At 36.7% G+C, this 16000-nt stretch overlaps 1 protein-coding gene across 1 annotated transcript in view; it reads right to left on the reverse strand.

Moving 5' to 3' along the window:
- Positions 1–1876: 1876 nt before the first annotated feature.
- The window catches only part of LOC136883247 (arylalkylamine N-acetyltransferase 1), a 188544-nt gene continuing 174420 nt past the window's right edge, over positions 1877–16000 (reverse strand). Inside the window, exon 4 of the mRNA XM_067155454.2 lies at positions 1877–11737. Within this exon, the coding sequence (XP_067011555.2) occupies positions 11536–11737 (202 nt within the window). The 3' untranslated portion in view covers positions 1877–11535. The remainder of the gene's footprint in view (positions 11738–16000) is intronic.

Genomic DNA, 16000 nt, shown 5'->3' on the forward strand with positions numbered 1-16000 from the left:
ACGTTTTCCCCCTGTTTCTTTCATATAATGTTGAGATGAATGTTCTCGAGTATTCGTATAAAGACTGAGCTGTATTGTATTTACTTTTAACTTTATATGATGGTGGGTAAACTTAAAACTAGTCCCATGTGGAGATATTTAATAAGAAAGATCTCCTCTAGGTTAGGAAATGGAACGATATTGATGCACTTTATAATGCTCTAATCAGGATATATGACCATACATTGTAGCCCCATACTTGTCAGCATGTGCTAAATTAACTATGCAATAGGACATACCAAGTCATAGGTACTGGTAGTGCCACGGCACCAGTGCATTGGTACGGTGTTGAAGGTGGCACTGTCACGATGTGAACCGGTGCCGGTAAAGGTACGAGATTTTGCATCACTATTCTTATCCCCTGACTTCCCTCAAACACCAACAGAATGAGATGCATTCCATTAATCTCCCTCTTACCGAGTGAGTTGGCCATGCGGCTAGGGGCGTGCAGCTGTGAGCTTGCGTTAGGGAGATGCTACGCCTCGTAAACTGTAGGCCTTTGGGCTGAACAACAGTCGCTTGATTAGGCCAAAGTCCATCAGGGCTGTAGTACCACGGGGTTTGTATTTGTTTGTTATACACCTTCTCCTAGACTGTCCATGTCCATACCATGCAGCAACTTCTCCAGGTCTGTTGCAAACTCAAAATAAAATTTATCATCAGCAAAGTTTTTATATTCTCTCCTTTTTTTCAAATTTCTAATTTCCTTTGCCGCCTGCTTTATGTAACCATTAAGGGAACCTCTTATTCCTTTTTCTTCTTGGCTGGCTGTATATACGCATATCGTTAGACACTTCCAAATTTATTTGGGGTTGGCATGTCTATGCTGAGATTGTATATTTTTCTTTTTACCATCAGATCTTTTGGTAGCCCTTCTTTCAATAGATCTATTCCAAGTTGTCTTTGGTTTTCCTCTTTCTCTCCTCAGTTCCTTGATGTCAATTTTATTCATCACCGGCTTTCAAAATACAGTGGAACCTTGATATCTCGAATCACCTTGGGAGGTAAATTTTATTTAGTTATTGAAATCTCAAGATATAGAGAACACTATTTTTGAACATGTATAGCACATAATTGAATCCTATATGTATCTACGGCTTTTTACTGAATACAGTATTTCTAATAGTATCTAAAAATATTTAAAAACTCGTATTTTATGGCATCAGAAGACACAAAACAGTATGTACCATAGTGAAACAAGAAACATACCTCCGTCGACACTTCTGGAACAATTCCATTAGTCTGTTCTGTTTTTTTTTAAATACTGTTAACCTTCTTTTCTTCCACATATATACCTTTTAACATTTATTGCTGTGAAAACACTGCCATTTACATTCGCCTCACTCTGTATGTAGGATCGAAGAATAGCCCCTGCACTTAATGCCAGATCTGCTGACGGTACAGGAGAATGTATCTTCAACTCTTCTTGTTTGGATTCATCTTATTATTATTATTGCTTGGCAGCAGCTTTGATGGTATTCGCTGGATGCTCAGCCGCTATAATGTCAGAGAGTCCACATTTATGCAGACTCAAAGTCAGCTTCACAGTTAACAAGCTGCTGATACTCCGCCCATTCTTCAGGAACACGAGTGACTGCGCTGATTTTCCGGTCACTAGAAGTTTTAGTTCTTCGGTTTCCGTCATGTCAGCACCCTGCATCACTATAACCCTTTCTTTACTTCTTTTTTCCCTGAAACACTTTTCACGTTGAATCTTCTTGTCAATACCATGCAGCCAAGGTTCATAAATGGAGCTTGGTATCCATGACTTCTGGTTGCTTTCGTACCTGACCGTTAATGACTTCAGATCTCGTGGTCTTGGTCTTAGGAGTATTTAATGTGTGCTTGAGCTTCGCACAGTTGGGAATGATGTTATGGTCCCAGAATATATCGGCGCGCTGGCAAGGCTCTTGTTATCGAGAGTGCGCATCACACTTGTTAAGGAACTGGACTCGGTCTCCCGAGAGTTGTTTCACTTACACCTGCTTTTAAGCAACACTCTCTCGCAGTAATTGTGGTTGTTTTTCGATCGTATTACTGCTATACAGGTTGCATGAAAATTCAACCAGGTGTCATTCATACAGAAATCAAAGTTTCTCTGATTGGCTTTCGCACGAATCTGGATGCTAGCAAAATTGATATTAATCTTTCCAAGAAATCCGTGGATGAGAACCAAACAGCAGTTATAGCTAAGGGAATTAATTTTGCTGTCGCTCACTCTAAAATTCCCACAGAAGAGGAAATTACTTCCATTAAAAATAATTTTTTCTGTTTCTAACTCTTTCTGGAGAAGGCCTATTATATTCCAAATATTCAAGATATAGAAGTTCTGCATCTAATGCACCTGCCATATTTTGAGCTAACAGAGAATTGAACTGCTTGAACCTGGACAGACAGTTAAGTTAACTGAGAGTTTAACAGATTGTTAGTCTTAACCAGTGTTGATTAAATGCTAAGTTGGTTATGTTCACTGTAAATTAAACATGCAGTTAAATATTAACTGAGGTAGAATAAACCGGGCCTAAGATTAATGGCGGGAGGTGTGTCTATTCTTGTTTTAAATGATTTAAATATAAATAAAGCAATTCTTGCATTCTCATTATATTAACACATTCGTGACAGGCTCCAAACAGAGGCTGCTACCACTGTCGACCGGATAGTTGAAGCCTGCAAGAACAGCTTTTGAATGAGCTTTTAAAAGGTAGGAAAGATATAAAGATAAAATTGGAATTCAAGAGGAGAAATTGTGGCAAATATTTACTCATAGGATGGGGAATAAGGGACTGGAATAATTTAACAAGGGAAATATTCAATAAATTTCCAAGTGCTTTGAAAACATTTAAGAAAAGGTTAGGTAAACAACTGATAGGGAATCTGCCACCTGGGCGACAGTCCTAAATGCAGATCATTGATTGATTGATTGCGGCAGCCATCCAAAAACTACCTACGAATAAGGCTGATGAAGTATGGCAGAAATGTGTGAGACTTGTAAGGCCTGCTGCTGTACCCATGCCAAATTTAACTACTGGCAAGAGGAGAGCTCTGAAGAAAATAAAAATGACCCTGAACTGACCATTCTCTCAGCTGATACGGGTTATGGACACTGACGAGTATAAGAATTCAAGATCTCGGCTATTTTGTCAGAGCCCTTTTACAGACTGAGCTTACGTGACACTACCACTCGTGTGTCAAACGCCACTGTGAACATCTTAAGGCAATCCTCAATTTCGAAAGAGCAGGAACGTGCATCGGCCACATCACTTGAGGGGCAGCAGCAAGAGAACACCCATTTCGAATACTGCATTTTATGCATTCCACAGCAGTCTTTAAGTTACCTGTAATAATCCAATGCGGTTGTTTTTCCTTCAACTTTGAGGAGTCCCCCTCTTCAAATAGGTTGAATTGTTGTTTCCACAAGTATATGTGTTGTCAACAAGAATATCATGAAAAATGGGTTCATATTAACCAAATGCAAGAACAATTTTACCTTAAGGAATGATTTTTTAAAGTGTATTTTAAATGTAACATGAAGGAATGGATCTGTTTTTCTGTTCTTAAGACTCTGATCATTAGTTCTAAGCACCAATTTTTATTTCAAGTGTACTCAGTACATGCTTGTTAAGTTTTAGGAATTTTAAATGTTTTTGACTATTCTGTATTTTCTGTTAATGTCTGTCATGTCTACTTCTAAACTATTAACAAGCAGCTGAAGATGTCTTTCATGAGACGAAACATATACTGCTAATTTTGATAATGTAATTTAATCGCCAAGTGTGGTTAGAATTGTATTGAAAAGGTGGAAATCCTCAAGTCTTATATTCTAGAGTACCGTTCCGTACACCGCCACTTTGGATTGAAAGCAATCATATGGAACTGTTCTGTTCTAACTTATAAACACTAGCAGTTCAAGATTACTCCTTGAAGTTCAGGGAATCTTCTAAATAAAACGCACACCACTAAGTTCCCAGGGTGCTGTATAAAAAGACAAAATGCGATCTTCCTGTGCTCGTAGTAAAGAATCATAGCTGGGATTGATGTAGATATCATGAAGTGGTTGGAAAGTGATAATGATGATGATTTTTCATCAGGGACAAGTACGGTGCCATTTTTCAGATCATATCCCTCCAATGGAAAGGAAAAAGCCTCCTTGCAGGTTCTGCAAAGTTTGCAAGGCTTGTAAATTCAGATCAAAAGTTAGGTGGCTATGTACAAAGTGTGGTGTGCCATTTAATCTGGAGAGCTTTTTAAAAAAATATCAGTCAGTGATTCATTACTGAAGACTGAAAAACAGTTATGGAACATTTATAAGTATCGATCTGTGATGAACAAATTAAATGGCATGTGACTTTTAGTGCTGGGAGTGTCCAAGGACATGTTCGTCTCACCAGGTGTAGGTCTTTTGACTTGACGCTCGTAGGTGACTTGCGCATCATGATGATGAAATGATGAAGACGACACATACATCTGGCCCCTGTGCCAACGGAATTAACCAATGATGGTTAAATTTCCCAACCTTGCCAGGCATTGAACCTGGGACCCCTATGACCAAAGGCCAACACACTAACCATTTAGCCATCTGTATTTTTTTTTTTAATTCTCAATAAATCAAGTTACTGCATAATTCTCAAAAATAAATATAGTTTCTGTCCCTGGAGGTGGAACAATTATTCAGGTTCCAATGAGTTAACTCCCCAGTAAAACTACTTGCTCTTAAAATTGGAAAGGGATTAGACAAAGGGAAATGAAAAATACACTTTGCTTAAAAGAGTTCATATGTACATTTATTTACAAATATTTTTCAAGTTTAAAATAGCATATAATTACATGCAGAATATAAATTCAGAACATTTATTGTTTTAAATAATGAAATCATTATCTCTTATATACACAATGTACCATCTCTCTTTATAATTAAATATCTTTTATAAATAAATATTTTATCTGAAAGCCAGTTTATATTAACAAAATTCATTAATATAAAATGGCTTTAATTCAGATATAATAGTTCTTACTTTATTTTAATAAATGACATTGAGCTACAAAAATCTACATTCATTAATCACATATCTTGTCCATACAAAATAGTTTGTCTTTTCTAGCAATTGCTGTATAAATTCAGATATAAATGGATGGTTGATATTAATTTGTTGGTTTTTCTTATTAAAGAAACAAAGTCGTCTTACTGGCGTTGACAATCTGACCATGGTATGTAGAGCACCATAGAGTGTTGTGAACCGTCATGAAAGTTGCAGTGTTAAATGTTTTAACATTTCTGAAGGTACAAAGTAGTTTGAACCACTGACCAATGTGAGCAAATTAAAATACTTAGGTATCACTCCACAGCCGCGAGGAACAATGATGTTGGCTTCGAATGACATTCAGCATCTTCCCTTGATTTCCCTTTAGACAACAATGAAACAGTTCCAAGTTAAAATTGTTCGAGGCGTCACTGATGGACTCGCTCATGTGGCAACATCTAACCAAAAGCGACTTGAACAGACATTGAAAATGTAAAAGCTACTTTCATGAAACAAGCTCTTTTTATTACGAGCTTAGCAGGGAAACAATATTGCTGGAAGACCTCCATTTGTGACATCACCTACAATCTATGCCAGTGTATGATGAAGTGGTACAAGAACATCAGGAAAAGAATAATAAAGTACAGGTCAACTTCTACACGTCAGATGCTATAGTTTGAGAAGAATGGAAGGAACATAACTATAATGTAGGCTTGCAGTGCATGGTTTTCACCATAAGATCTGTTGTACCGAATGCTTTCGTGTACCATGTGTTCTGTGTGTGACATGGCAAGAGACAGATATCGAGTCATCTAGTGCAAGAGAAGAAATGTGTTGCTGTCAAAATGCTAGATTAAGGACACATTGGAGTCCATGTAGTTCCAAATATTGCATTTTGTATGGTTGCAATAAAGTTATTATTAAAGTAATTGGAGGCAGTGTAAAATGCCCTGAAATTCCATGCTTCTGAATAGCAAACTGTTGGAAGTGGAGCAGTCTAGGTGGCCTGCTGGCCAATTTTAATTTGTACTACTATCTACTGCTATCTAGCAATAAAAGCAAATTCTACTGGATGGTTCCTGTAGCTGAGTTAATTTTGACAGATTACACTGATTACACTGTACCACCAGAGAATTTTAAAATGTAAGTAACGGACCCACGAACTTGGGTAATGAGTCGTACACACTACTACCGATACACCCAGCAACTTAGGAAGATAAGGGCTTGTTATGGTAAAGTCCAGACATTATTTCTGGTCCCAGCTGGCACATCAAATGCATTTTTAGTGTATTACTCGCAAGTCTCATAGGCCCAGAAACCAGTGAGGGGGATATTTCACAAAGTACTTCAGGAAACTCTCCCCCATTTAAAGGATCTCCACAATGTGGTGGTACAAGATGAGGTATTACAGAATATTCCACATTTCCTCTCTAAAATTGAGAACATGCCATGAGCTGAGCAATATTTGTCAAAGTAAGTAGTTGCGACAGGGGTAATAGAGCATGATGCTGGACACATTTTCTCCAACTTGACTCTGGGGCAAAACATTAGACCGGCTCGTAATAGGGATAAGAAAATAGGAGTTAGAGATGCCAAATAAATATAAGAAGAGGCATTTACGTGCTATGACTCTGAACACGTAAGGTCCAGTGAGTCAAAGCACTCTACATACAGGAATTTCTTTCTAGAATTTTCTTGGGTGGCAGGGGCGTGGGGCATAATTAACTCAGTGGCCTAGCTGTTGCCTTTTCACCCGGAAGGCTGAGGTTTGAATCCCAGTCTTTTAGTCAAGATTTTCATCTCAGAAATCACAGCATCAGGAAGGACATCTGGTCTTAAAAAACTCTGACTAAAACCAAAACGAGCCTAAGTGGCTCCAGCGACCGCAGAAATAGCAGGGATAAGCCAAAGAAAGTTAATTTCTAGAATTTTCATACCCTTGGCTCATTCATTTGAGACTAAAAGGGCCCTTACTCTTGTTGCTCGAGTGGCCTGGCTATTGTAATAATACGTTCTTTTACAAAATTATTGTCAAGGATTTTCTTAGTTATCTTATTGTACATAGGCCTATAAAATATATGTGTAAACTTTACGCTCTTTGCTCCATCTGCAAATGAGCAAACATTTATCACATACTGCCCGGCAAATACAAGCAAAGCTCTGGACCACTGGCGTTGTGAGTGCTGATTCCGCCGCATATGAGAGAGAGCACTGCGACTTTGGAGAGAGACGGCGGTACTAATACTGTATTCCCATGTGTGCACCAGAGTAATTCAGTGTTGCAATTTTAGTGTATTACTTGCAAGTCTCATGGCCCCAGAAACCTGTGAGGTGCTGGGGGGGGGGTTCACAGAGTACCTAAGGAAACTATTCCCCATTCTTAACACAAGAGCGTACAGCAGATGAACCAGAATGCTTGGTTGTTGTGGAATGCGCAAACTTACATTTCAACCACAAAATTGACAGTGTTAAGAGCAGTAGAATATTGATAGTTAAGAAGTATAATTGAATACACTGCAGGGAATTCGTGCCACTTTGCACGATACCGCAAGATGTTGAATGCCAGCGTACCTAGCGGCCTGGCCTTGAAAACTGAGTGGAGAAGTGATATTGATAAGCTAATATAGTTTGAAACTGATTTTATGTAATAGTGCAATATCTGCATGAAATTAACTCCTATTGGTTTGTGCTGCGCAGTGGTGTGAAAGACACACCCATCACAGGAACAAATAACAGTGGATCTTGTAACATGTATGGCTGAGGGGCGATGGGAGGTAACCAGTTTCACATATTTTAAGAGTCCTCAGTTAAAGTTGCTGGGTTTTAGATAAAGAAACCCATTATAACTAGCCTACTCTGTGTGTTTTGTATGTAAATAGATAAAAGAATGCACATAATTCTGCTTGACAACATGTTTTACCATTAATAATCTTATTCAAGATATCAAGAATTCTATTGAATCAAGCCTGCTAATAATAATAATAATAATAATAATAATAATAATAATAATAATAATAATAATAATCTGAACTCTGCTACTTAGGCCTGAAATATTTAGGCAGCTTACCTGCTAGTTTTGAAGTATTAATTGTATTGTGAAAGTAGAACACACCTGAAATTTGTACAATTTTGATCAAAAATAAAATTCCCATAAGGTGTAGAAGTTTGAGTAGTTATTTTTATCGTGATGCTGTTTGCATCTCGAGAGATTTTTTACATGCAAGCAACAATGACCTCTTACGTTAGCAACAACAAAGCTTCAGTGGCCAATTGCAAAACTTTTGAGTTGTCTTAGGAAATATCTGTGTCCATTTTAATGTTCTCTCTCTCGCACCACTTGTTCACACCCCTTTCAGTGCTCCTAATGGAAAGTTTTTGTAGAAGGATTACAATACGAAGAAATGAATTTTGCCAGTTGGAAACCTAGTATGTACCCTGGGGTTCAATTGCACACGTATATGGATGGAATGTTGCCATTCATTCATCTTTAAAAATCCTTCATTGATGTGGGTTTAAAATCTATTGCAAGAAGCTAGGTTGTTAACTGCTCGACCACCGGTGCAGACTGAAATTGAAGCTGGCTATGGAAAAGATCACCACAAAATATATCCTCATATATTTTGAACGAGTTTTTCAGGTAAGGGAACTAAAGCAGTGGGAATGTTGATTACGTGACTCAGACTGAAGATGTGTAAAAGAAGGAAAGAGAGTGAAACTTAGAAAACTTGTGCATTGGAATGGAATTACATTTTTATTATAGTCCTGTCAATTTTGTCCTCGTAAACCAACTGTTGAACACTACTATGTTCTGTGATTTCCAGAGAACACAAGAGAGTTTGAAATTTCTCTGCATAGCATTTAATTCTTAGAATGACTTTATTTTGTCAGAGCTTTGACTGAGGTATTTGCGTGTTTCTACAAATTAATTCTTCACTATTATTGGTGAAACTGGTGGAAATGAAACAGCTGCTTGCCAGGGATGGGCAATTAATTGCTCGACATATACAAGTTGTAATTTGTTATGAAATTTCAACAAGTGTTTTGTAGACATAGCCAAATTATTAGCTTAAAGTTTGTCTTTCAACTGTCTCGATGGTCACATTATCCTTAAAGGTCTGGTCGTGACTTGGTCTTTCCATGAGTACAGTCAGTGTTACCTAATGCTGCTTTGTTTGCAGTGCAGTTCTGGGAGCTAACGTAACCAAAGAGGAGTTGTATTAACTGGTATTAACTCTAGTCAAAGTAGTGCAATAAGCGTAGGCTGCAGTGGATCTGCAGCAATGCTAAAGGGTTCTTGTTATGAAAAGTAAAATAGTGGTAAGGTTTCTCTTTTAGCGACCAGTTGCATTATATGGATTGGTGTCAAAGGAACAAGAACAGACGCTCCATTTTGTGGAGAAAAACACTTTTTTTTAAGACAGGTTTCATGCAAAATTTTCATTATAATATTTTATTATCTGGCTTCACTCACTACTTCTTAGAGGAACTTTCACTTATTTGAATTATCGCGGGATTAAACTCGGATGTTATTGTCTTATTAATATTTAACCTCTATTTTTTTTTTATTTATTTTTTTTGCTAGTTGCTTTACGTCACACCGACACAGATAATTTAACCTTTAAAATGCCAGACAACGATATATCATTGTTTGATACTTGTCCGTGAAGTGCCAGCAACGATGTATCGTCGTTCGAACAGTGTGTCTTACTATCTGCATTTGGCACAATAATGAACGGCTTATGTTTTGTTTCCATGGAGTAAAGAACATACTTTCTAATTTTATCACTATGTGGCTCATTTGTTCATTTATTTATACAGATTGGATTTCTAAATTTCATGTATTTCTCTGGTCATGTGACGATTGGGAGTTACGTAACAGTAAATACCTACTGAACTTTCGAATGGTTATTTAACAAATTTCTGTGTTTATTCACTTGAATGGCAGCATTGCAGAGGGATTATCACATTTTATCTGTAATGTTAATTTTAAATTATTTTTATCAATATTTTTGAAATTTGATTCTTTTTATTTTCGAATTATTCACAAAATTCATTTTTAAAATATATTTTGAAACTTAATGGTATTGTAATCTGCTTTAAATATGGACTTGCAAAATGCTACTAATCAGCCTGGCATTCTTGGCTCTCAGCATGAGAGCATGGCGCTAAGAGAGTTAACTATTTACAAAGTGTTCATAATTATAATTATTTTATTCCAAAAGAGTATTACTATTTGTTCTGTTAGTGTTTAAAATGCACAAATAGGTAAACATGTAATATAAAGAGACTTATTTTTCCCACTTTGAAGTGATACTGTACTTAACGATGGTTTACCAGTATTATGATACCTTCAACTGGGTTGGCTAATACCACAAGGTCAAAAATGGCTAAGGGTATTTTTGCAATACATTTTCAAAATGTATCACTTTTAGACAAATTGTACTATGAGAGAAATGTATTCTTTATTAAAATGCTTTGATAATCCCTGGGAATATCGATATAGGACAAAAATGTTCATGAAGTATTTGAATTTAAAAAATTAACTGTGAGGTTTTTTATTCAGTCAAAACTAATTCAGTACAAGATAAATTTAAAAAATACCTGAAAAATTAAACTTTATTAACTGATTATACCTGAAAAAGATACCATTAATTAAATTATGACCGAGCAAGTGGCTGTGCTGTTAGGGTCGCGCAGCTGTGAGCTTGCATCCGAGAGATAGTGGGTTCGAACCCCACTGTCTGCTGCCCTGAAAATGGTTTTCTTTGGTTTCCCATTTTCACACCAGGCAAATGCTGGGCTGTACCTTAATTAAGGTCATGGCTGCTTCGTTCCCACTCCCAGCCCTTTCCTGTACCATTGTCGCAGACCTATCTGTGTCGGCACGACTTAAAACAAAGTGCATCTATCTATCAAATTAAATTCTGTATTTAATTAATGGTGTCATCAGTTAATAAATGTTATCTTTTTCAGATCTTTTCAAAATTTATATTAGACTGAATTAGTTTTGACTGCCTGAAAAACCTTACAGTTATAAATTAACTTAGTTGCAATTGAAGAAAACTGGCTTTCATGATAACTTGTCAGAAATAGCAGTGCGTATCATTGTACTAGGTTGTATACCAAGAAGAACTGGAATGAATCTTTCTACTGGTCTAATACATTATAATATTCCAGAAATCTAAAAAATCTGAAGAAATCTTTAAATATTATTGATTCTAATAATTCAGCTATGTCTTTAGTATGGTTACTTCCTCCTATTTCAGCCATTTCACCTCATAACCACATGGATTTTGACCTGGATAGGAAGCATGTAACCCCCCTAGATTAATGGCAAGCAGCTGCTACTGATTGCTAGACTTTTGATATGTTTCAATTCTTATGATTGATTTTCTCCAGTCCTGTCACATATTGTAGTAACCTCTGGATTAGAATATTTTATGAATGTACACTGTTGGCTCTGAAATCGTGGATGCCATCATGGCAGTCTGAGAATGTAAGTTCCCACAGCTATGTGGGGCGAGTCTGGTGTGAAGATAGGCTTGCCTGACTCATCACAGTACGTGACGTAGGGCATCTCGAAGGCGCAATGTGCTCCCAGACGGATCATGGCCCGTGCCGAGAACTTGCTGGTGCAATCAGCTCGCAGCATCTTCAAGCTGTTTTCTTCTGCCATCTCTCTGTGAATAGAAGAGCAAAATTAGAAATGTTTCAGAATTCTTTGTCTGTATATTGTTATAGGTATTGTATCTCATGCACATATATAATGTTAACGTGAATAAGGGTTATTCAGATGAAACATGGACAAAGATGGTAACTCTGCAAGTGAAGAGGTGGCAGCATTGCATGGTGTATGGTTTAGTGTTTGTATAGTTCACAAAACTTTTAGTGATACTTGGTTTTACGGGGATGAGGAGGAAGGAGGGAGCTACCCCGGTTCCAGTAATACTGCCAACTGAATGGAAATAAAATCTGAATTGAATCAATAGTATGATCGATCAGTATGAATTTTCTAAACCTCTATTATCTTTAGCCAACAACTGTGTCTCACACACATTATATAACATTTCTCGATGCAAATCTTGTTCCTAGCATGAATTCTTTGCTGTGTAAACAATAACAGTATTGGTACATGAAGTGTACTCCACATGTCACACGACGATGCAAAATTAAGTCATAGTTTGTGTATCAAAGGTTGCCAATACAAACTTTGAAGATAACTGAGGTCTACCGATTCAGCACTAAGGAGAAGAAGTATCACTAAAAGTTTCGCGTACTCTAGTAACAACTCTGAACATGATCAGTCTGAGACATGCATCTGCTAAGAAGAGGAAATAGTTGAAGCAATATCTGTTGTTAATGATTGCAACCAAATGAATACAACTCAGCATGATTAACCTTTTGCACTCCTATGTCAAGTAGGGTTCGAAATTAAAATGTTAGACTTACTCTCTGATATTGATTCCCACTGAACATGACAATAGCGTCTACTTTCAGCACCTGTATGATGACTGTGCTGTGTTCCAGTATTGTACAGCTATCTAATGTTCTTTGAGAGAACACCGTTCCCTATTTACTGTAGTTTGCGGGAATTGCAATGACTTTGTAACCTCTGTTATTCTCAAATGTTTATGACAGTATATTGATTATACAGATTGAATGTAAACATGGCTTCTGCTTCATCTTTGCTCATGGAATTGGGTATTTTAGAACAGTTAGTGGACAATATTGATGCTTTCAGTATCTGGAAACAATTCAACCTCAGTTATTGACAGAAAGAAGAGAAACTGTGTTGAACTATTTGAGAAACTAAACGTAATTATTGACTATACGTCAAAGGTGGGCGGCATTGATTGCTCGGACCACTACATATCAAGCTATGCTTTTGTTGTGAAAAACTTGAAATGGTGCCATAAATTGTATTCTGACTATTGGAAGTGGCAATAGTCAACAGCTTTTTGCTCTATAAAGCTTACTGCACCGTGAATCGCATAGACATTTCATCGCACAAAACCTTCAGGAAACAGGTGATCAATGAGTTGGTTGGCAAAATATGCAACAAAAGTCAGAAGCGAGGAAAACCATGTACTTCTGATGTTGAAGAACATTTGAATGGTAAACTGCACATTATCATTAAGTTACCTGGAAAACAACACAGACTGTGCTGTCTGTTCAAACAGGAACAAGAAAGGTGGTAGAAAGGAAACAGTTTACTACTGCAAAATGTGTTCGAGAAAACCCAGTTTCCACTCAGAAAACTGTTTCAAAAAGTACCACACAATGAAAACCTACAAGGATTAATGTATTTTGTGTTCTAACTGTAAATACACTTCATGTAATGTAATTATATTTTGTGTTATATAGTTTTGCAGTGTTCACTCCCTGCAGCTGTTCATAGTGCAGACATTAATTAGGAGTGGAGCAGAAAGCAAACGCTAAGGGTAATGGAGTTCAAAAGGTTAAATTATTACAACTTATGAATTTCATGTTGGTTCCTTATTGACAATCTAATGTACAGAGATTCAGTTCTTATAAAATAATTTTATTAACTTAAAGGGTTCACCTGTTTGATATTTATTGTGTAGATTATAATAAAAGTTCTTTAAAACATTAGAACATGTTTTGGCCTATCATATTTGGCCATCTTTAGCTGTAATCAAAATGGTTCTAAATGGTTTAAAAAAGTGAAATGTCATTACAAAGATCCATATAAAAAAACAAACAAATTAAAACTACACGTTGATTTTGCAATAAAATGAGTGCCACAGACAACTTGTCGAGGTTCTAAAAGTCCAATGCTTCCAATCATATCACGACCAGCATTCATCACAACAAGATGCCAGAAATTTGTTAGAGTGACGTCTTTACATTGTGCATTTGATTTTCAAGGAAGAATTTACTAGAACATTCTCTGTCTTACAAGTCAGTAAAGCAAAGTCTGTAAAAAAATTGGTTTGTGATACAGCATGATGTAAGAAATATGCTCGGTCTTTTGGATGGGCTCATGAGGAGAAGTGTCTGTTGAGTAAGCTATCAGGCTTCACTACTCGCTAAGCTCCTGTGAATAGCCTCGTTATGTTATTGCTGCCAAACGTACTCTTTTTTCCAGTCATGTCCTTATTTTTAGGTCCCAGTATTTTGTCCAGGTTTTTTCTTTCAACTAAATCCTCTACTGACCTCTTTTTAAAAAAGGACCTAACGTCAAACTTACATTTCATCCACAAAATTGACAGTGTTAAGAGCAGTAGAATATTGATAGTTAAGAAGTATAATTGAATACACTGTAGGGAATTCGTGCCACTTTGCACGATACCGCAAGATGTTGAATGCCAGCGTACCTAGCGGCCTGGCCTTGAAAACTGAGTGGAGAAGTGATATTGATAAGCTAATATAGTTTGAAATTTTGTTACAATCAGGCAAGCATTGAGCCATGTCTGGTAAGGTTTGTGCTGCTTTTAGCTGCAATAACTTAGAACTTGTGAAGCTATTGAAATCCTTCTTCCGCTTTCCTCGAGACAAAACAGTGTATATAAATTCCAGTGTTATAAAATATTAGTGTACACATCACATTAACCGGGCGAGGTGGCCATGTGGTTAGGGGCGTACAGCTGTGAGCTTGCATCCGGGAGATATTGGGTTCAAACCGCACTGTCGGCAGCCCTGAAGATGATTTTCCGTGGTTTTTCACATCAGGAAAATGCTGGGGCTGTACCTTAATTAAGGCCATGGCCGCTTCCTTCCCACTCCTATCCCATCACCGCCATAAGACCTATCTGTATCGGTGTGACCACAAAGCAACTAGCAAACAAAAAAAAAGCATCACATTAGGTTTAACATTTAGTTGTCAACAAGTATTCTTATCTTAGATTAATTATATATTTCAAAGTTTTCCAAATGGCAGCCCACAAAGCCAGATTTTGCAGCCTGCAAGGGCTTTACAAAAAATATTTCACAGCTTGTTCAAAAATGTATTATTTTTTATTCCCTTTTTAGACCCAAGTCAGAACTAATTCATTCTTTAATATTATTTTCTGTTTTTTAAGTATTCACTTGATCTGAATAGATTATTTTTTATTTTAAAAATTTAAAATCCAAACTTCGGCAGAAAAGGAGCCCTCGCAAATGCCAGCGCTAGGTCTTAATCATTTTAAAAATGGCTATGGGATCTATTCCAACCTCACTTGGACATTTTATGCAGCGTAACATGCAATGAGTACCAAGAAATACTTTAACTGTCATTGGTGTAAGAAGCGGTTTCATTCTTCACTCTTCTCTCATTGGTAGTACTGACTGGTGCACAGGGCTGCACACTCGAAGACATTTTCAGGGAAGTACTCCTGGAAGTACATTGCCAGTATTTTAGGCTCTTACAACTGTACCGGTATATCATTGTTCCCTTCACACTACTCCCACTAAATTGTTCTTTAAGTTTTGTTTTCACTACTTCAATAATTTCAGTTGTCTTTAGGTATTGTTTTTCTTTCTTGTCATTTGTCAAATATTAATTCAACTGAACTGACAATTTTTCGTGCTCTTCTTCAAAATTCAATTGTCTAGGGTATGTGTGTTTATTTCTAATTTCACTCTTTTCTTCACTTGTAAAATAGCATTTTAAGTAATTAAAATGATCAAACCTTCGTTTCAATTGAACTATAGGCCCTGGTACCTCTGTTCTATTTGCGGAATTTTACGAAAATTGGCCAGTTATTAAAGTGCGGCCTGCGATCATGTCTAAGTAATTTTTGTTTTTAATATTGAAAACATTTCTTAGCAAAGTACGGGTCCCCATAATACGAAAAATGTAAAATTAAGCTATTTCCTCAATTTCCAAAATATATTTTAAGAAATGTGAAGAAAATTTACAAAAAATATTTCATAGCTTGTTCAAAGATGTATTATTTTTTATTCGAAAGTTGAAGGGTAAAGGGCCCGGAATGATTTCA

Source organism: Anabrus simplex, chromosome 11 (genome assembly GCF_040414725.1).
Source record: "Anabrus simplex isolate iqAnaSimp1 chromosome 11, ASM4041472v1, whole genome shotgun sequence".
Taxonomy (NCBI): Eukaryota; Metazoa; Arthropoda; class Insecta; order Orthoptera; family Tettigoniidae; genus Anabrus; species Anabrus simplex.